Source organism: Protomyctophum parallelum (assembly GCF_964188405.1).
Source record: "Protomyctophum parallelum genome assembly, chromosome: 8".
Taxonomy (NCBI): Eukaryota; Metazoa; Chordata; class Actinopteri; order Myctophiformes; family Myctophidae; genus Protomyctophum; species Protomyctophum parallelum.
The window spans coordinates 39,775,445-39,797,677 of record NC_139703.1 but is presented as its reverse complement, the minus strand read 5'-3'; the positions used below and the strand labels follow the sequence as shown (position 1 = coordinate 39,797,677).

At 45.4% G+C, this 22,233-nt stretch overlaps 1 protein-coding gene across 1 annotated transcript in view; it reads right to left on the bottom strand.

Annotated features, from left to right (window-relative positions):
- The window catches only part of LOC310863614 (IQ motif and SEC7 domain-containing protein 1-like), a 194,964-nt gene extending 173,291 nt beyond the window's left edge, over positions 1 to 21,673 (bottom strand). The window contains exon 1 of the mRNA XM_083772076.1: positions 21,262 to 21,673. Within this exon, the coding sequence (XP_083628202.1) occupies positions 21,262 to 21,605 (344 nt within the window). The 5' untranslated portion in view covers positions 21,606 to 21,673. The remainder of the gene's footprint in view (positions 1 to 21,261) is intronic.
- Positions 21,674 to 22,233: the final 560 nt, after the last annotated feature.

Genomic DNA, 22,233 nt, shown 5'->3' with positions numbered 1-22,233 from the left:
CGAAAATAAAAGCCTGGGTATACCGATGCTATCAATGACTTAGTCTAGGCACATTCACTGCCTGCCATTAGTATTAGCATTCATATTCAGGCTTATTCAAGCATTTATGGCACCTCTCACAAAAACACATTGTCCTGTCCCTCAACGAGATCAAAGGCAGGCCTAGAATATGATATTCTATACTCTGTAATAATATATTCACTATGAGTACAGTCACTTTTTTGTCCTAAAGGACAACTTCAGCCATTTCCAACCTTATCTTCATATAATTGGTCCTCACTAGGGATGTCCCGATACACTGAGTTTACGATCCCACAATTTGTGTTAGCAGATACCAATACCAGTGTTGTGACTATCTATATATATATATATATATATATATCTTGTGTTGCGTTTATAGCAGACTCCTCACTCAAATGTGCACTTGCAGTTTGGGCAACTAGACCATTTAGACACGACACCAGATTCTACAAATGTCATCTAAATCATGGTTATCAAACTATTTCATGTCAAAGAGCCAATATTTGAGTTAAAAACGTTCAGTGTGAAAGAATATATATCAAAGATTTGCGCCACATTTTCATGATTTTGCAAAAAATAGCAGATCTACAAGCTCGTAGCTATGAGCTTGTAGATCTGCTATTTTCCAACAGCAAAAGTTTTAAATAATGGTCACAGTGGTTTAAAGCTGGCGACACAGACAGCGTCCTCAGGTCTGAACGGGTTAAAGTGCATTACTCAACTTCATGTACTCAGTTGTGTCGCTGACGGGAGGGCCTGGTGGAAATGACATTTCTCCAGAAGAAATCTCTTTCTTAACCCATTTAGGCCTGAAAAAAAGTGTCTTCTAAATCCTGACAGTTTTCTGAAATACCTGTTTCTAGGCCTATATCACTCAATAGTTCATGTCAAGGACCCCAAAATCTGTAATTGGCCTCCGAGACCCCCATCTGAAAATATGTTGTTCCAGGGACCCTCCAGAAGCAAAGATTTGAGTTAAAAACGTTCATTCTGAAAAAATATATTCAAAATTTGAGGCACATTTTTACGATTTAAAAAAAATAGCAGACCTACAAGCTCCTAGCGCGCCACTCGGTGGCGCGCTATGAGCTTGTAGATCTGCTATTTTTCAATAGTTAAAGCATAACATAATGCGAACACCAAAATGCGTTCCCGCACAAAATGGGTTAATACATTATGAAACAGACCTGTGGCGTCTAATAACAAAACTATATTTACACGCTTGTCTCTCACGGCGGCAGAAACAGGAACAGAAAGACAGACGGCATCATAAAAGATTCACACAACGGCACCAACGTGGCATCGGAGAAGCAAATGACTCCCCGTGGGTTTGACTAATGCACCCCCCCCCCACCCCCCCACCCCATGGGTTTGACTAATGCACCCCCCCCCCCACCCCCCCACCCCATGGGTTTGACTAATGCCCCCCCCCCCCCCCCCCGTGCTCTGGACAAGAATCGCTTAGCTTCGGCGTAAGAATAGCATTTATGTATGTCAGTATGTCATCATTAGGATTATCTGTATAGTTGAAATGTAGACAATAGAATACTCCCCTCGTATGTGCCGGAATCATACGGTATGTCATTATTAGGATTGTCTGTAGTTGTAGAAGTGGCGGAATACAATTAAAAGGTATATTCAGTGATTTCACTTAATTCAAATATCACTTATTTTTTTCTTGGATAATCCTCCCTACTATAAAGTGTGCCGACCATATAAGGAGTTCCTCCCTGTCCCCAGTGAGCCCCTGGGGTAAAAAGAAACCCTAGTTTCGGTTTGGGCAAAGCCTTCATCCAATCAGGATGAGAGGGGCCTTCCTCCAATCATGATCGAGCGGGGGGGCGGGCCTTGGTGCACGTGCTGTTGGTCTGTTGTACTTCCCCCACTGTAGAGTGTGTGCATGTTTGTGCACATCTTGTTACCGGGGAGGACGTTTTTTTTACTCCAAATCACCCAATGCTCCTTTAAGTATAGGCCTATACCTGTATTAGCTGTATATGTACTTAACAAAACAACAAAAACAACCTCTCTCTGCTCTCCTCTCTCTGGAAAGCAGAGAGAGGAGAGCAATAATAATGCCGGCGAAAAAAATGCTTGGGTTTCTAAACTTTCTACTAGTATAGGGCACACATCATGGTCGGACCGAATCAGGTAAGATTTTTAAAGAAAGTAGTCAACGCTCGACATGTCCGGATTCACCGCGGTGGATTCCAACCCAAAACCTCCACAGTTCTACATTTTATTGATCGATTTGTACGATATTGAGCGAAGCGATGGGGCTTCTTACTGTATGTGACAGAGCAGCCCGGCAGCATCTTACTGTATGTGACTGTGCAGCCCCACTGCAGAGCAGCCTCTTACTGTATGTGACTGTGCAGTGCAGCCCCACTGCAGAGCAGCCTCTTACTGTATGTGACTGTGCAGCCCCACTGCAGAGCAGCATCTTACTGTATGTGACCATGCAGCCCCACTGCAGAGCAGCCTCTTACTGTATGTGACTGTGCAGTGCAGCCCCACTGCAGAGCAGCCTCTTACTGTATGTGACTGTGCAGTGCAGCCCCACTGCAGAGCAGCATCTTACTGTATGTGACTGTGCAGTGCAGCCCCACTGCAGAGCAGCCTCTTACTGTATGTGACCGTGCAGCCCCACTGCAGAGCAGCCTCTTACTGTATGTGACTGTGCAGTGCAGCCCCACTGCAGAGCAGCATCTTACTGTATGTGACCGTGCAGCCCCACTGCAGAGCAGCCTCTTACTGTATGTGACTGTGCAGTGCAGCCCCACTGCAGAGCAGCCTCTTACTGTATGTGACCATGCAGCCCCACTGCAGAGCAGCATCTTACTGTATGTGACTGTGCAGTGCAGCCCCACTGCAGAGCAGCCTCTTACTGTATGTGACTGTGCAGTGCAGCCGCACTGCAGAGCAGCATCTTACTGTATGTGACTGTGCAGTGCAGCCCCACTGCAGAGCAGCCTCTTACTGTATGTGACTGTGCAGTGCAGCCCCACTGCAGAGCAGCATCTTACTGTATGTGACTGTGCAGTGCGCACTGCAGCCCCACTGCAGAGCAGCCTCTTACTGTATGTGACTGTGCAGCCCCACTGCAGAGCAGCCTCTTACTGTATGTGACTGTGCAGTGCAGCCCCACTGCAGAGCAGCCTCTTACTGTATGTGACTGTGCAGCCCCACTGCAGAGCAGCCACGCAGCACAGCAGCTGGACAGCTCAGGAACCACCCGGGGACATTCCAGATGTTCTGGAGGTCTTCCAGATGTCCCTGCGGAGCATCCTGGGGGGGGAAACAACAGGACAAGGAGAGCTCCTGCCTCCCCAATGGACACAAACGCCATGAGATTAAGCTATATGTCACTCAACATGCATCCCTATGCAGACGGTACAGACCTATAGTCTCACGTGTTCTATAGTCTAACTATTCCACAATCTGTCAGGTTGCCAAACGTTTTGGCCCGTGACCCAAAAGAGAAATATTATGTGAAAATAGCAGATCTACAAGCTTGTAGGTCGGCTATTTGCACTACTACTTAAATATTAGTTTTATATATATATCTTTTGTTTTAATTCATGAAATTACTGGAAATGTTTTAATTAGTTTTGGAACGTTTTGAAATGATAATAATTAAAAACAAGATGTAGGAAACCAAAACTGAACTGTTTGAGTAAACAGAGTGGGCAGAGGACAGAGCACTGCAACCTTCTGGTCTTAACCCATTTTGGAGGACGATTCTACAAATAGCTGGGGTACGATTTGAGTATGACCTCAATGTATGAGACCCGGGTACTCAGGAAGGGGAAAGCTATTACTAGGGACAACACACACCCGTTACACAGCCAATACCATCTTTTACCATCAGGGCGACGGTACATACAATACATGGTACCTTCTCTGCAGGCTAGGGGCAGGGCCTCAAGATCGTTTGTTCCCATAAGTATAGGGCTTATGAACAAGCAGGCCCCATCTCAGTTCGGTGCATAAAGTGTGATGCGATGCCTCTTGGAACTATGACTGGTGGCCTTCTGTTGGCATTGTTTATTTATTGTCAATGTACTGTGTGATCTGTTTGTTTGCATATGTTTTATGTATATCCTGATGACTGCTGTGCACAAAACAAATTTCCGAAAGGACAAGTAAAGTATATATCTATCTATGTATCTATGTCTTCTAAAACATGACAGTTTTCTATGTCAGTGGTTCTCTCTCAAACTATTTCATGTCAAGGACACCCAGAATTATATGTAATTGGCCACCAACGCCCATCTGAAAATATGTTTTTCCAGGAACCCGCCCAGAAGCAAAGATTTGAGTTTAAAATGCTCTGAAAGATTATATATATATATTCAAAGATTTGTTAACGATTTTTTTCAAAAATAGCAGATCTACAAGCTTGTAGATCTGCTATTTTTCAACAGCTAAAGCATAACATAATGCTTAAAACACCAAAAGGGGTTCCCGCCCAGAATGGATTAACACATTTTGCACGGGAACCCCTTTTGGTGTTATATAGCATCATGTTATGCTTTAGCTATTTAAAAATAGCAGATCTACAAGCTCATAGCGCGCCACCGAGTGGCGCGCTATGAGCTTGTAGGTCTGCTATTTTTTTTTTTATCGAAGAACGACTGACATAGAAACATAGCTTTTTCAGAAAACTGTCTGGATGCAGAAGACATTTTTAGAATCTGATCTCAGGTCAGAATGGATTAAAGATACTCAGGGGATCAGTGCCCACTGCCCCGTGCACCTGTCAAACGACTTCACTGGAGTGACTTACGCCCACGGACACACCACACCACCAGAGGATATAAAGCTCCACTGATCTCCTTCCCCCACAGACATGATTTAGCCAGCCCCGACGTGGGACATCCTACCGCCCGCCATCAAAAGGGACGACTCCCTGCCGTCCTTCAAAACACCGCAGGTCCACCACCACCCCCGTGCGCCCCGAGGCCACGCGAGGCTAGCAACCGTACGCGGGTCATTAGCAGCTTTTCCGAGGCAGAGCAGACAGAAAGGCCCAAAGTAGACAGACGGGCCCAGCTGGAAACCTTTTTCCTGCAAGCATCCCATTAAATGATGACACATTATCCATCACAGGCAGGGGGCAACTGGCACACACACGCACGCATGCACGCACATGCACGCACGCACACGGACGCACGCACACGCACGCACACACGCACGCACGCACGCACACACACACACTTCAACATTTTAGCGTGCAATTTGTTTTTTTTATCCCCCCCAACCTGAAAGCCTGCGGACCCCCATGTGAAAAGCTATGCCAGGGACCCCATAATAGAAGCATTTGAGGACCCCCAGGTTTGACATGCATTACTCTACGGACCTCCATTGAATTAACCTGACGCTGCCAGATGAGGGCGGTATTGGGTAACCATGTTCCCAAACACAGCACTCATCTGGGATCTCTCAGGCAGTTGAGCTGACAAAAATCCGTTCCGTACCGGACCAATCAGCGTGAGCTAAGGGCGGGATATGTGCGAAACCGGACGTGAAGCTATATAGACACGTCAATATGATTGGTTGTGTTTGCACGCCCACACGGTGATAGACAGACGGTCCCATCCAATCATCTACCAAGTATCTTGAAAAAAAGGGACAGCCCCGTCATCGAATTTGCTTCCGCGATCCCAGATCCCAATAAGCTGTGAAACAAATTTGTGTAGCAAGCTTCTTTAATGACATTTCTAATCTCTGGGACCCCCAATTTATGTTGTAAAATCAATGTTAATTTAACTCTGAGTTCCATGTGTACACTCTCAGAGTTACAGACCCATAAGGGTTAATTTGGTTCCAAACTATCATTTAGCTGGGGACCCCCTGAAACTCCCTCAAGGACTCCTGGGGGTCCCCGGACCACACTTTGGGAACCACTGAGTTAGAGGGATCAAAGAGATGTGTTCCTCCATGCAACACCCAGTCAGCACTCTGCCTTTTAAGGCCACTTTTACACGAGAACACTTTCCATAGAAAACGGCAAGATAAAGTTATCTTTTGGCACAGGTCCGTTTTAGACTACAAGTGTTTTCGGGGGTGAAATTAAACGCAACAAAAGTGAAAACTCCTTCCTTCCAGAATGGAAATCTTTGAAAACGCTCCTCCGCCTTGCGTCTCCATGTAAACGGGCAAAACGATGAATCCGCAAGATGTGTGACATCATGGTTCACGTTAGGGCATTCACTTCTAGTGATTTTTACTATAGTTGACTAGTTGCCTAGTTTACTAGTCGACTAGTTTACTAGTCAACTAGAATGAGCAAGCGCTACCTCGCAAACGGCGGCACACAAAGACGTCTATATGCTTCTTGTCTTCGGATGCAAAATAATAGTGTTTTAATTACAAAAGTGCAAAAAACTCTAGCACAGACTAGAGTGGACGTTTCGGTCCTCAGATCGTCATCAACACTGAATGCAGGTTACTAAGTAGTATGGACCTATCAGAGGTAACTATGTTGGCTATAAGTATAGACAGTAGGCCTATCAGAGGTAACCATGTTGGCTATAAGTATAGACAGTAGGCCTATCAGAGGTAACTATGTTGGCTATAAGTATAGACAGTAGGCCTATCAGAGGTAACCATGTTGGCTATAAGTATAGACAGTAGACCTATCAGAGGTAACTATGTTGGCTATAAGTATAGACAGTAGACCTATCAGAGGTAACCATGTTGGCTATAAGTATAGACAGTAGACCTATCAGAGGTAACCATGTTGGCTATAAGTATAGACAGTAGGCCTATCAGAGGTAACCATGTTGGCTATAAGTATAGACAGTAGACCTATCAGAGGTAACCATGTTGGCTCTAAGTATAGACAGTAGACCTATCAGAGGTAACCATGTTGGCTATAAGTATAGACAGTAGACCTATCAGAGGTAACTATGTTGGCTATAAGTATAGACAGTAGACCTATCAGAGGTAACCATGTTGGCTATAAGTATAGACAGTAGACCTATCAGAGGTAACCATGTTGGCTATAAGTATAGACAGTAGACCTATCAGAGGTAACCATGTTGGCTATAAGTATAGACAGTAGACCTATCAGAGGTAACTATGTTGGCTATAAGTATAGACAGTAGACCTATCAGAGGTAACTATGTTGGCTATAAGTAGACAGTAGACCTATCAGAGGTAACCATCTGTCTAGGCAGGTGCACCCCACCCTCAGGTAACCAATGGTAATGAAGCATCAATCAGCCCGAAACGAAAACAAAATGCTAATTATCTGGCTGTCCTTTTCTACCAGACGAGAGCTTGATGGGGTAGAAATGATTCATGGTTCATGGTTGTTTTCTTGACAGAAGAAAGTTACAAAAACATCCTGGTATATGAAAGGAACACGTTGATGCATGATGAATAATGATGTCCTATAATTGGAGGGGTAATAGAAAGAAGGAAAAGAAATAAAAGAAAAAGGGAGCTTCTGGATATAGATTGACGTTTTTCTTGCCATGGCGACGAACGAACAGAGCTCTGGGAGCGTTTGGGTTATAGACTCCATGAATGTTACTCATTAATCAAAAGGTTAATTGCCCGCAGCCACGTGAAAACAAGCTCCAAACACGCCACGATGTAGAAGACATTTTTAGAATCTGATCTCAGGTCAAAATGGGAAAAACAACAACACAAAAAGTTAAAATATGGAGACAAGATAAGTTTGTGGCTGACAGCAGCGATATATACTTTGTCCACCAGTGCGTGGGAGCCAAACATCTGCCATGGGTGGCCGATGGCTGCTGGGCGTCTCCACTGGTGACTGTGGCTGTGCTGCTGTGAGCCTGGGCGCTCAGCCACCACCAGCCTCCAGGGAGACGATGGCAGTTCACCTCTGGCATGAAACACACATGTCACCATCTGCTGCCCACGCAAAGAAAACAATGAGAGGCCCAAGGGCGGGCCAGTGTTTTTCTCTGTGTGCGTGTGCGTGCACGCGCGCTATAGAAGGTATGCACGTGACATCGTCATCAAACGCGGAAGTTATGCGGGAACATGATTTCAAAAACACAGGACATGAAGTCCAAAGTGCCTAGGGATTCTGCAAGGCAGGTGCGTCCTACTCCCTGAGCCAGGCTTGCACTTGACCGCATGCTTAAGGATGGAAGACTTGTGCACCATGATGTCGAGACAGCTGGACAGACACTTCACAGGGGTTGTCAAGTGGGGTGCTACTTTCACCAACGTTTCGCTGATTTAACCCCACGACGTCTCCAGTAGGCTCAGCAGTGCATTCTGGTGTCCCAGAAGCAACCCCCTCTGCATCTGCCCAGCCTGCTTATTTGGGAGACCAAAATAAGCCACTCAACTCATGTTGAGTGGCAGAAAAACTACTTTCTGGCCTTGATAGCCCATACATCTAAACAGAAAAGTCCTAACTGATTGCATTAAACGACGTTAAACTCACTTAGCCACTCACACAATCAATCAATCAATCAATCAGAAACAGGAAACCGGGATAGAGTAGCGAGGTATAGCGATGATTGAGTATATATGTGACCAGATTTGACTGAGAGACTGCCATCGCGCAAATTACAGCTTTTCACCTTTTCAAAATGAGTTAATAGCACAGGCAGACTCTTCACATATAGAGCATGTCTGAAATAAGTGTCAGAGCTGAAATCGACATGTAAATATGAAATAAATGCCCAAACATGTAGCTAGGTGTAATGTTAAGAGTCCACAGAAGTGAACCTTTTCAAGCCTGTTTTCTCAACTCGCTGTTTTCTGCAAGACATTAGTCTATAAGCCATATCTCCAAAACTGAACAACGAATATGTCAATTTGAAGCTATGATTCCCTGCTTTCATATGACATGAAAACACGAAAATTCTAAAGAATCCAATGGCAGCACCTCAGTCAAATTTACTCATATAGTCGCTTCTTTTGTGCTTGTTTTCATGGCTTGTTTCTATCACAAAAACTCCGCCAACATTGAACAGTATAGTATTGATCAGTACAGAGAAAGTGAATGCAAAGTAAATCAAGCTTCCAACACAGAGCTGTGCTTATGAGATGTGATGCGTGCTGAACGTACGCGTGTGTATACACAGCTCCACAGCATGTGTTAAGAGGATCATTACAGGGAAGAGGATCATTACAAGACGCTCAGCGCTCAGACAAGTGCATAAAACAACGCTCGGCTTCTCATCACAGGTGCGTTTTAATTGGGAGCCAGTCTGTCGGAACACGAGACGAAGTCACGCTTAACGTGGCGAGAGACTGAAAGAGCATAAATAGAACCAACCAGAAGAGTCTCTTCACATTCAAGTCACACAGGCCAAGATATGGCCTTCAACAGTGGTGGAAGAATGATGTATTTATTTATTAATAATAGAGTCCTTGAGCAAGACACTGGACCCCTGATTGCTCCCGATGTGCCGGTTGGTCTGTGCCTTGCATGCTTTCCTCCGGCATCGGTGTATTAATGTGTGAATGTAATGCACAAATCTATGTAAAGCGCCTTGGATAAAGGCGCTATATAAATGCACCATTTACCAACAGATGGAAAGAAAGAATGAAATAATTGTTGCACGATTGAGGAAGAGATCTATAGCGTTTGACCGGCCGTGCGGGTAAAACGCTGATGAACGCTCAGCATGGAGGCTTTTTTTGTTTAGTTTTTTCGCTACTTTTCCAGTGATCAATGGATTATCATAATCATATTACAGTAAGAAAACGGCTTGGGCGGAATTCGCCTTTAAAAAGCTGCACTATTTAACTTTCCTGTTCTGGCCCGGACTTGAACCCTCTGGTCTCCTGGGTGCATGTGCTGACATTTACACCACTGAGCCACTAGAGCCTGCCTGCGTGGCGCCTGCTCTGGGGGGAAATAGAATTGTGACCTTTCAGCTCAACATTCATGTCAAACCACTGCAGAAACAGGATGGCGTCAAACATCGAAGAGTATGTTACACTTAAATAGCTATAATTTAAGAGTATATTACAGTTTTAGGTGTAATTTAAGAGTATATATTTCAGTTGAAAAGGTGTAATCTAAGAGTATATTCCAGTTAAATCAGTATAATTTAAGCTGCAGATGTTTTCTGCTGTGAAACCCAGAGTGCTTCAGAAAAGGCTTCTGTTTGAACTATGAAAGGACTGGTATCCTGAACGCTCGTCTGAGCATATCACTGAATAACGGCTTTGATGGCGCTGCTAGAAATGTCTCTCACACACACAGTGTGCATGTGCACATGTCATGTTCAATATGAATAGATAGATAGATAGATAGATAGATAGATAGATAGATAGATAGATAGATAGATAGATAGATAGATAGATAGATAGATAGATAGATAGATAGATAGATAGATAGATAGATAGATAGATAGATAGATAGATAGATAGTTTTTATTAAAGTGTCCTACATCATAAGATGCCCAGCCCGCACGGGCTTACAAGACACTCACAAAATTGTACATATAATACATATACACAAATAGACAGTTACTCATGGATACATCGTTCTCCAACATAACTGCCATGCTTTCTCTATACATTTTCCAAAAACAAAAACTTCATTACTGAATATATATTCCAAATTATTAGAGTAAAAAGTATTTGCCACTGCAAAGGCAATACAGTATTTGCCTCTGAGAAGAAGTGTAGAGTAGAAGTATTAAAAATACTGCGAGTAAATTAAAAGTATAAAATGGTACTAAATCTATTTGATAATAGCAAATCTGCTATTGGATTACTGCATGTGTTTTATTGTATTAACATACTCTACCATACAGATTGTGTACGTTATATTGTATTAACATACTCTGTGCAGGAGAATGCTAAACGCACACCAGTCTTAGCAGTGGTGCCGGTCCACGGTAGAACAATCTAAATGTGAAGTCTTGAAAAGGTGGCCGCACACACTCGTAGTCGTAGCCAAAGTGCAGATACTTTATTGGAAAAGGACACGGAGAATAAAACCCAACGTTTTGGCAGATGCAACTGCCTTCTTCAATAGAGAGAGAGAGAGAGAGAGAGACAGAGACAGACAGAGACAGAGAGATATTATTACAGATTGTATACGTGGTTATATTTTTCATTAACATACTCGAACATACATTTTTATTTTGTCCAATCTGTATAGTAAACGGGTTACATAATACGGCTTAAGAGTACAGTACTTACAGTACAGTGCTGGCATAAATCAAGTTCGAGCTGTCAGTGCAGTGCAGCCAGTGTGTGTGTGTGTGTGTGTGTGTGTGTGTGTGTGTGTGTGTGTGTGTGTGTGTGTGTGTGTGCGCGTGTGCGCGCGTGCGTGCGGTAGAGCCGCTGGCTGCAATGGTTGATGTGTGGGCAAAAAAAAGCACCCATGGGAGCCAGCATCAGGTGATGGAAGACAGTGATTATGTGCCTCTAGATGGCTAAAGGCAACACGCCCTGCTATACAGCTGCTCTCACACTACAGAGGCAACACTAACTCTAACTCTATTAGCTACGTAGCTTCTAGAGCCGTGGTGTTCTCAGCCTTTTCAGGGTGTGTGACCCCCCCCTAAAAATAATCATATTTCAACTGGGGACCCCCCACATAACAGGGCCCCACACTGGGGACCCCCCACATAACAGGGCCCCACACTGATAAGCACTTGGAATTCTAGGAGTTGAAGGCATTACATTTAGTTTGACTCCAATCAATCAATCAAACTTTATCGTCACAACACATTACAAGTAGCATGGGTGAAATTCTTGTTGTGCAGGCACTCATTGCAGTTACAACAATTAGAGCTACACAGCTGCAGCCATATTTCGGCGCTGCCCTCAGCTTTCTTGCATCAGAAAAAAAGATCCAGATGTCTTATACATTTAACACACTGAGGCACAATAACCCCCAATTCTGGTAATAAGGGTCTAACCAGCAGGATAAGAACCTGATGAGCAAGTCGGCTACCCAGCACCAGAATGCCTGTCCGAGGATGCGACCGCCTTCTTCAGAAGCAAGTTAGATAAATATTGTGGAAAATATGTCCAAAACTGGGGGAACAAAACACAACAAGTTTCTGTTATTGTGTTATCTTTTTCGCTCAAATGTCTGACTGCACCTCATGCTGTTTACAACGATGACTAATAAAGTATTCAATCATTTAATGGCGGTCTGGGTATATGGAAATTTGTGTAAATTTCGTCCAGCTTGTTGTTTATGCGCTGAGTGACCCATTTTCTGTGTCGCAAATTATTCTAAAAACGATCATGCAAAATAACCATAATGAGCTCGAATCGTGATCAGGCCTAAATAGACACTTGTGAGAATTGTTCGGGAAATATGCCAGCCAGCCAGCCGTGTTGCCAGATTGTGCAAGAGAAAACAGGCGGCCGGGGTCTACAGCAACAAGCGCAAAAGAAGAACACACAACATCCCTGCGTTGTGTTAAAGCGGTGGCGGGCGGCATTGCACGTTGCCACGTCAGCTGTTGTGCTCGTGCGGCTGACCACCGCGGTCAGGTGAAAGACTGTCCCTCGTGTCCCTGACTGCAAGGCCAAGCAGGTGACCACCACCGTGGTCAGATGAAAGACTGTCCCTCGTGTCCCTGACTGCAAGGCCAAGCAGGTGACCACCGTGGTCAGATGAAAGACTGACCCTCGTGTCCCTGACTGCAAGGCCAAGCAGGTGACCACCGTGGTCAGATGAAAGACTGACCCTCGTGTCCCTGACTGCAAGGCCAAGCAGGTGACCACCACCGTGGTCAGATGAAAGACTGACCCTCGTGTCCCTGACTGCAAGGCCAAGCAGGTGACCACCGCGGTCAGATGAAAGACTGTCCCTCGTGACCCTGACTGCAAGGCCAAGCAGGTGACCACCACCGCGGTCAGATGAAAGACTGTCCCTCAGGGGCACGGTGGCACAGTTGGTAGTGCTGTCGCCTCATAGCTAGAAGGTCCTGGGTTAGATTCCCGCTCTGGGCGCTGTGGGTGCTGGCGGCGTGTTTCCTCCTCCGTGTCATCAGTGCCCATACCCGAAGGAGGGGTTGGCGAAAGGGCCTTTCTGTGTGGAGTTTGCATGTTCTCCCCGTGTCCCATAGGGTAGGTACCCTCACAAAAAACATGCAGTAATCCTGGTCACTAAACTGCCTCCCCCTGGCCAGCCGGGGCGCCTGATGGAGGGGAAAGGAACTGGTTGGAATAACGTGTTCCTTCCACGCGCTACGTCCAACCAGGGAAACTCACCCCTGTCAGGTGAAAAGGAGCAACTTGGACACTCAGGCATGAAGGAAGCATGAGTTCAAGTCCGTTGCTCTCCCCTTGTCCCCCATATATGGAGACTAGGTTGGTGGAGGGTGTGTAGAGCCCAGGATCACATTAGATGATTGACACAGGGGTGAAAAATGGGTTACAAAATCGTGGGATAAAGTATATATATAAAAAAAAAGAAGAAAGACTGTCCCTCGTGTCCCTGAATGCAAGGCCAGGCGGGGGATCAGCCGACCGTGTTGTTTGTTAAGACATTTAGGACGGGAACGCAGTCGTGTCATTTTTAGCGTTTAAACAACCATAACTGTTACACTTTAGCTGTTGCAAAAATAGCAGATCTATAAGCTCATAGCGCGGCACCGAGTGCCGCGCTACGAGCTTGTAGATCTGCTATTTTTTTTTAATCGTGAAAATGGCGGCACAAATCTTTGAATATATATGCTTTCACACACAGCGAACGCTTTAAACTCAAACCTTTGCTTCTGGGGGGTCCCTGGAACAACATATTTTGAGATGGGGGGTCCGTGGCCAAATACATATAATTTTGGGGAGCCTTGACATGTAAAACTTTGAGAACCACTGACAGTTTTCTGAAAAAGCTATGTTTCTGTCAGTCGTTCTTTGATTTTTCAAAAATAGCAGACCTACAAGCTCGTAGGGCGCCACTCGGTGGCGTGCTATGAGCTTTTAGATCTGCTATTTTTCAATAGCTAAAGCATAGCATAACGCTAACACCAAGAAGGGTTCCCGCCCAAAATGGGTTAAATGCGATAATCAGCAGAAAGTGACCCAGCAGATGATGGATGTCTATACGGCTCCAGAGAGCCTTCGACTGGACGCCGGGAGAGCAAAGATTAACGTTACACTCCATTAGACATGTCATAATATACGTCCTTCCCCCCTCTATACCTCTCCTCCCCCTGCATGAGAGAGACTACAAATTCTACCACTCTTTGGTGCTGGATTCATTCCACGCTCGGTGTGGCGAGGAGACACTTGCATCGTGAGATACAGGAGCTAGTCCTCGTCTTGGTTGGGTGGAGATACTGGGCTTGTGAGTTACAGGCAGGACTACTTGTTTACTGGTATAAGTTAAGGTCTAGATGTGTAGATGGAAGCGTATAGGGAGAATGGGAGATCTTGCACAGGTGGTGGCCTAAAGAAAATAGAACCGCTGGTTCATAAAGTACCCCCCAGGGGGTCCTTGAGGGGTGGTGGGGGGTGCACCAGGGGGTCCCCAGAAAAAGGAGGAGCAGTGGAACTACCTTTAAAGACCTTTTTTTCCTCCACGGCTAGTGAGTTGTGAGCTCACTGTGAGAGCTTGTTAATCTGCTTTTTTTTAATGATGTTGACTAATCTTGACAATCCTCTGTTATGGGGGGTGGTACAAAATATTTTCAGGTGTGTGTGTGTGTGGGGGGGGGGGGGGTACGTAATCAAATCTGGGAGTCCTTGACATGAACATGTCTAACCACTGAATTCGATTTTTTTTGTCCACTCAAGGACTTGAATTAGTCAACGCAGTCAATGCCATTCTCCGGTCTCCTCTCTCTCCCTTATGACACCCGACTGCTTCAGTGGCTAATGGGAAAAGAGGACCAGTGTACTATCTGTGTGTGTGTGTGTGTGTGTGTGTGCGCGCACACACACACACACACACACACACACACTCACCCCCACCAACTTGGCCCCTGCTTTGTTTTGATGGTATAAATATTATCGCGTCAAAACCGTGCCATAAATCATATCACTTCAAAGCGGCCGTACCTCAGTGGGTAGACAAGGGGAATATTCGGAAGGTTGCCGGTTGGTTTGACCCTGCATGGCCGTGCATGGTGGAAAGTAACACGATGTACTAAAGTACTGATGCTTGAGTACAATTATGAGGCTGAGCTGCTTTTACTTTAAGTAGCCTTGCCGAGCCATGAGGCCCATAGGGGCAGGAGCCTATCTCCTGTTTATGTAGCGTGAGGCAGCTTGATGTACAAGTACACCCCCTGGACATGACGCTAGTATGTCGCAGGGACTTACCCCCAATCCAACCCTTGATGCTGAGTGTCAAGCAGGGAGGCACTGGGTCCCATTTTTACAGTCTTTGGTATGACCCGGCCGGGGATCGAACCCCGACCTCTCAGGGCGGACACTCTAACCACAGTAATGGAGTAATGGAGTAATTTCCTTTTTTTTAACCCAGTAATAAGGAAGCATCTGTGCAACCAAGTCAACTGTCAAATAATGTTTTCCTGCAAGCATGCCACTGCTGACAACTGAAACCTGAATGAGACATCAAACTGGTACAATATATATATATGAACATTTCATGTCACAACATGGCAAAAATAAACTATATTGTTGCTGTAATGAAAATATGATCAACACTTTTGTTAACCACTTGAACCCCAGCATGCCAATTCTGGGGGGAAGGGGGTCAACAAAAACAGGCAATCTACAAGCTCACAACACGGTGTGGAGAAAAGCAAGAGCGAACTAAGTGTGCTCTTTACAGGGTACAGTAATAATAATATATACGATTTATATAGCGCTTTTCTGGGTACCCAAAGTCGCTTTACAGAAAGAAGTTCAGACATATTTATTAGAAAACTATTAAAACTATTTAAAAAGGTTTAAAAGGTTAAAAACTAGAAATCAAAATCAAAAGAGGGACAAACAAGAAGGGGGTGTGTATGTGTGTGTGTGTGGGGGGGGGGGGGGTTATGTAGGGAAAGCCAGTTTGAAAACACCTTTTTTGAGTGTGCTTTTGAACATTTCGAGGGTGGGGGCAGCTCTGATGTGAGTTGGGAGTGAGTTCCAGAGAGAAGGGGCAGCCACTGCGAAGGCCCTGTCTCCCCATGTCCGTTTGTTGGATTTGTGGGGTTCCAGTAGGTTGGCAGTGCTTGACCTGAGGGAGCGGGAGGGGACATGGCAGTTGATGAGTTCAGAGAGGTAGAGGGGGGCCTGGTTGTTGAGGGTTTTGTAGGTGATGGTGAGTATTTTGAAGTCAATTCTGGACTTGACTGGGAGCCAGTGGAGTTCACGGAGGATGGGTGTGATGTGGTCCCTGGATCTGGTGAGCAGGCGGGCGGCGGAATTTTGAACATACTGTAGTTTTTTGAGGACCTTGGTGGTGACGCCATACAGGAGGCTATTGCAGTAGTCGAGTCTGGATGTGATAAATGCATGAATGAGTGTTTCAGCGGCAGTGTGGGATAGCATGGGACGAAGGCGGGCAATGTTACGGAGGTAGAAAAAGGCGGTTTTGGTGATCTGGTTGACATTTCACTAGCATAGACGGCTTAAGTGGTGCCGGATATGCAGCTCAGCAAAACTGAATTGATCCCAATTAAATTAAAATTACTTTTTTTTTATACGATAAATGATAACGATTATGGCCCCATGCCTCCCGGTGTACATGACTGTCTGAACTGGACCTATTCCATCCCATGTGTGTGATCTCACCCCCAGCTCCAGGCCTGTGGGCCACACGCAGCGCTAGCTACGCGCTAATTAACGTACTCTTCTTGGCAGTTGTCTTTGTTTTCCATAAACATAACATACTGACTGATCTGCATGTACCTTCATATGTGTTCCCTGCTGGTTCGGTGCTGCTGTTCATCATTATCACATATGCATGCTGGTATTGCCTGTTTGTTTTTTGCTTAGTAACATGGTTTTATTGTGCAATGGGGTATATTTTTCCCCATATGAACTCTAGGGTTGAAACAGTGGGGTGGGAGCTATCTTTGGGAGAGCTTTTGTTCTGTTTTGTTTTGTTTTGTCCTGTCTGTGTGTATGGTTGTACTGTTGTATTGTTTTGTGAACTGTATTATACAATGTATCTGTGTTGAGGACCCCGTCTAAAATACCATACCATCAGGCAGTACTGGTCGTGCCTGCTGGCTGTTCTCAAACCTTCTCCTGTCAAGAACCCCTAAAGACTAAATTAATGTGGATTTGGCTGCGGAACCCCATCACAAAGAAAAAGGACCCTGCATGCATACAATATTTGTGCCCAAACTTATTTTACTCAAGACTCAAAAGAGAAATGCGGCGTCTACCCGTGACCCAAAGCGGTGAAAATAGCAGATCTACAAGCTCACACGTCTGCCTTTTTCACGACTTCTTAAAAGTGTTTGTTATACAAGTGTTTGTTATGTAATTTTGAACTTAATTTAATTTCTGAACATGTTAAGATGTTTTTCTAGGAAAGAAAATTAAATGTACTCGCCGTGACCCATTATAATGGGCCCACGACCCACACATGGGTCCCGAAATAATGATTCAGACTAGTGATGCTCAATATAATCGGTAGCATATCGAAATCGGCTATATTGGCCATATCGGTATCGGATCTGTCTCAAAATAATACTAATATAATCCTTATATCGGAATCGGTCAGAATCGGTATCGGCTTCTGTGTGGAGTTTGCATGTTCTCCCCGTGTCCCCTAGGGTAGGTACCCTCACAAAAACATGCCGTAATCCTGGTCTCTAAACTTCCTCCCCCTGGCCAGCCGGGGCGCCTGATGGAGGGGAAAGGAACTGGTTGGAATAACGTGTTCCTTCCACGCGCTACGTCCGGCCGGGGAAACTCCCCCCTGTCAGGTGAAAAGAAGCAGCTTGGACTCCTCATGCATAGAAGGAGGCATGATGTCAGTCCACTGCCCCCCCCAGGTTGGCAGAAGAAGTGTAGCGCCCAGGATTACATTAGATAATTGACACTGGGTGAAACATTTAGTAAAAAAAAATATCGGTATCGGCAGATATGACCCTGCAAATAATCGGAGATCGGATATCTGTCATAATTTCATAATCGTGCAGACGTGCACCGCTTTTGATGAATTGAACAAGGTGGACCCTCTTGTAAACAAGTGTAATTGGGTCGTCCACTCACAGTTAAGTCTTTGTATTGAGTTTGTGCTTGAAATGTACTGTAATTCTGCAAACCGTTAATAAATATTTCAATCAATCAATCAATACTACAGACCATGAATGCAGCTTTTCGTGAAAGAAATACAAATGCTCCCTTTCCATGCCGTACCTGAACACAGCATTTCCCCCAACTCTCATGAACTTGAGTGAGATTATCTACTGGACAGCTCGCCTCGGAGGAGCCACGACATAAAAATTATAATACACATTGTTGTGTGTGTGCGTGCGTGCGTGCGTGCGTGCGCGCACGCGCGTGCGTGCGTGTGTGTGTGCGTGTGTGCGCGTGTGTTTAGCTTTTGCTTTACGATCCATTTTTCAGATGGTGAATAAAAGTGTGCACGACATGAGTGTGGTGAATGATGACCGTGTGTGTGTGTGTGTGTGTGTGTGTGTGTACACACACTGGTCCTCTTTTCCCATTAGCCACAGAAGCACTCGGGTGTCATAAGGGAGAGAGAGAGGAGACCGGAGAATGGCATTGACTGCGTTGACTAATTCAAGTCTTTGAGTGGACTACAAAAATCTAATTCAGTGGTTAGACATGTTCATGTGAAGGACTCCCAGTCCCCACATTAATGATGTACCCCCCCACCCACCCCCCCCCCCCCCCCCCCCCCCCACACACACACACACACACACACACACACACCTGAAAATATTTTGTGCCAGGGCGTGCGTGCGTGTGTGTGCGTGCATGCATGCGTGCATGCGTGCTTGCGCGTATCACATTCATTCATCCACTTATTTATTAATCCATCCATTAATTTGTTCCCTCATTCATCCATCCATCCATCCATTCATTAATGTATTTCATATTCATATTCATAGCTCTAGGTTCCAGTTAGATTCACGGTGAATGAAACCGTCTTGGATCAAAGCCAGTGTGCAAGCAGCCAATGATTAGGGCTGTATAGCCTACTGCAAGTCTGCCATTCAACAAACTGAACATGAATGAGAATACTGTTCATATGCAGGCTGTATAATACAGTCACATGCACAGATATCCTTCCTGTAGGCTACATGTTCCCATTCAGCAATATAGCCAAACACCTCTTCCTTCATCAATTTCCCCTCTGGGATTAATAAAGTATTTTCCATTCCATTCCATTCCTTTTTCCATAAATTGATTACCCAAACTTCAGCATACAAGACAAGAGTATAGACTCACACTCTTATTTCATATTTATTTCATAGGATAATAATAATAATAATAATGCAATGGTTTTGCACATACAGTCAAGTCTTAGCAGACCTTGTATTGAATTGTGCTTTCCAATGAACTGTGCTTTAATTCTACAAACTGTTGATAAAACGTTCAACCAATCAATCAATCAATCAAGGTTTCCAACCCGACCGCAACGTCACATGTTTCAGCAACGCAGCGCTTTGTGTCGACGGAGCCCATTCATCACAACCAACCAGGCGTCTCCTTCGATGTGGAAACCAACCGTGTGGCTTTTTATTCACTTCAATATCAATACCAACACAATCCATCAATCGTCAACCCGAAGAAAGAACAGCTTTTTACGCAACATGAGCGTGCGTCGGCCGCCGTGCCTACAGCCAGGTATACGCCCGTCGTCCACTACTGATGATATTCACACGGCTGCCATCTTGCCAGCAAAAAATAAATAAAAAATCCACAGTAGACATTTTATGAGCTATACTTCCTGTCGAGAAATTCCTTGCAGATGATTATTTTCGAAGTATCAGAGTATGGAAGCGCTCGTTATCAGCAAAGCAAGTTAAGCAACCTCCTGCTGCCTCCTGCATTATGTGCACATTCAAAACAGGGCCGTTGAGTGATTGTCAACGAGCGCTTCCAAACTCCAGCACTTAGAAAAAAAAATCATCTGCAAGGAATTTCTTGAATTAGGAAGTATAGCTCATAAAAGGTTTACGGTGGATTTTTATGAAACAAACACTTTTACAGATTGAAAGGGGATAATTCAAGCTTTCCCTAAAGCTGCAATGTTGGTGATTTTAATATAATTAGAGAGGACTTTTCTGTTTGGATGAATGGGTTGTCTATGGGAACTTGGGAAGTGTCACCTATAGGTTTCACCTTGCTGGCAAGATGGCAGCCGTGTGAATAAGGCTAATAAGGCTAAACCAGCCATGTCCGAGTGACAGCAAACACACACCCACACAGCACAGGCACGCACGCACATGTCAGACATTCCGCATGCCTGGTCCTCCAGCTGCACTGTACGGTCCGAGTCCAACGGAATCATTTCAATTTACAGTAGCCAGTGCCACCACTGTATGCCGTTACGCAATAAATAGAGTGCGTGCGAGAGAATTAATCCCTGCCACTCTAAACCAGCCATTCTCATCTCAACCTATTTATTTCCCCCCCAAGGAAGGACCCACCGTCACATAATCATCAGAAAACAGATCATATTTTTATTTTTTTTGTTATTTAAGTTATATCGATATTATTCGGTCGAGGATGCATTCACTCGTGTATAGGCTATGGTGAAGAAATAGGGGTTAGGAACTTAGGGTATTATTTACGACGAAAAACACGCATAAAGTTGAAGTAGATACTGTACGAGGCTAACTGTGATATTAAAATAGCTGGAGACGAGATCCCCCCCCCCCCCACCCCTTCATCATAGTGTTGAGATTGAGAAACAGTGGACAGACAGGAAAAGAGAGCTGAGCATCCACCCATTATGGAATAAACAACAGCCATATAAACCATCTTTACACGCGTCAATTTACCCCATAAATCCCCCTTAATGTCATAAGAGAGTACAAAAATGTGGTTCTATATAGGCTAGTGTGCACTCTTCTGAGACAGTTACATTCACTCCCATTTATCATCCATTCATCACCAAATGCCACTCATATACTTCTCCTGTAGGTTATTGTTCCAAATATTATCAATAATCTAGCCTTGGATCAAGACTATATATTTTATTTATTTTTTACATTTGCATATGACCATATGACCATAGATAGTGAAAGTAAAAGTCACTATGACCCGATCACATAAATCTATGATAGTCGGCTAACAATAATCATAACTTCACCGACATTCCATTCAATACAATAACTTACTCATCGTACATAAATAACAACAACTACTTACTTTTCATGGCTGACATTCTCTTCGATATCTCCCAGTGCCGTGGTGGTGGTGGTGGGGCTGGTGTCGGGGTGACAGCAGCAGCAGCAGCAGCCCGCCACCACATGCCGCCGATGGAGCTCCGCGAGGCGGCCGTTCTCCTCGCACAGCTCCGCCACCTGGAGCTCCAGCGCCTGGATGCGGTGCTTCTGCTGCTCCAGCAGCCGCTGCTGGGTCTCGATGATGTTGTTGAGCTCCGTGAGGTACTCCGCCGCCTTGCTGGGGTTCTCCGCCGTCTCCCCGTCCTGCTCCATCACGGCCGGGTGGAAATAGCGGTGGCTCTGGTGGTGGTGGTGGTGCGCGTCCATTTGGCGACGGAACCTGCGGTGGGTTTTTTAGGTTGTTATTCCAGACAGACTGCGCCGAGCGTCGGTCCTCCTCCCCGGCGTCCCTCCTCCTCCATGGCTGGTCGGGTCGGTGTGTGGTGGTGTAGCCTCGGCCGGGGAAGCGAACCCGCTCAACCCGGGAAGCCCTAGGGGTCCGCAACCGGGTCCGAAGGCGCGTGCGTTTACTAGTCGACTAAAGAGCGAGCCTCGACAGCGAGCAGTAACGCTGCACAGTTATACAGGGAGAGGGACTGGAGAGGCTGCTCGGGTTGTTTCTCTTTCTCTACCCGCTGCTGTCGACGTCCAACCCGGGTCTTCTGGTGGCGCTGCGCCGCCAACCCAGCACCACACACACACACACCCTCAACTCCGGAGTGTTCCTTTAACTCCCCCCCCGGGACGCAGAGCGCACAAAATAGGCTATGCGACCATTGTTGACAACTTGGCACACTAAGAACTGTGTGGTTCTTCTTCTCAATCTCAACCACCGCGTTTCATTTCATTAAGGGGGGAGTGGGAGTCGGACCCCCCACGTTGAATGCATTAGCACACGGACAGACGGACCCCCATTTGATACAATAAGTATTATATTGTATCTGTCAGTCACGGG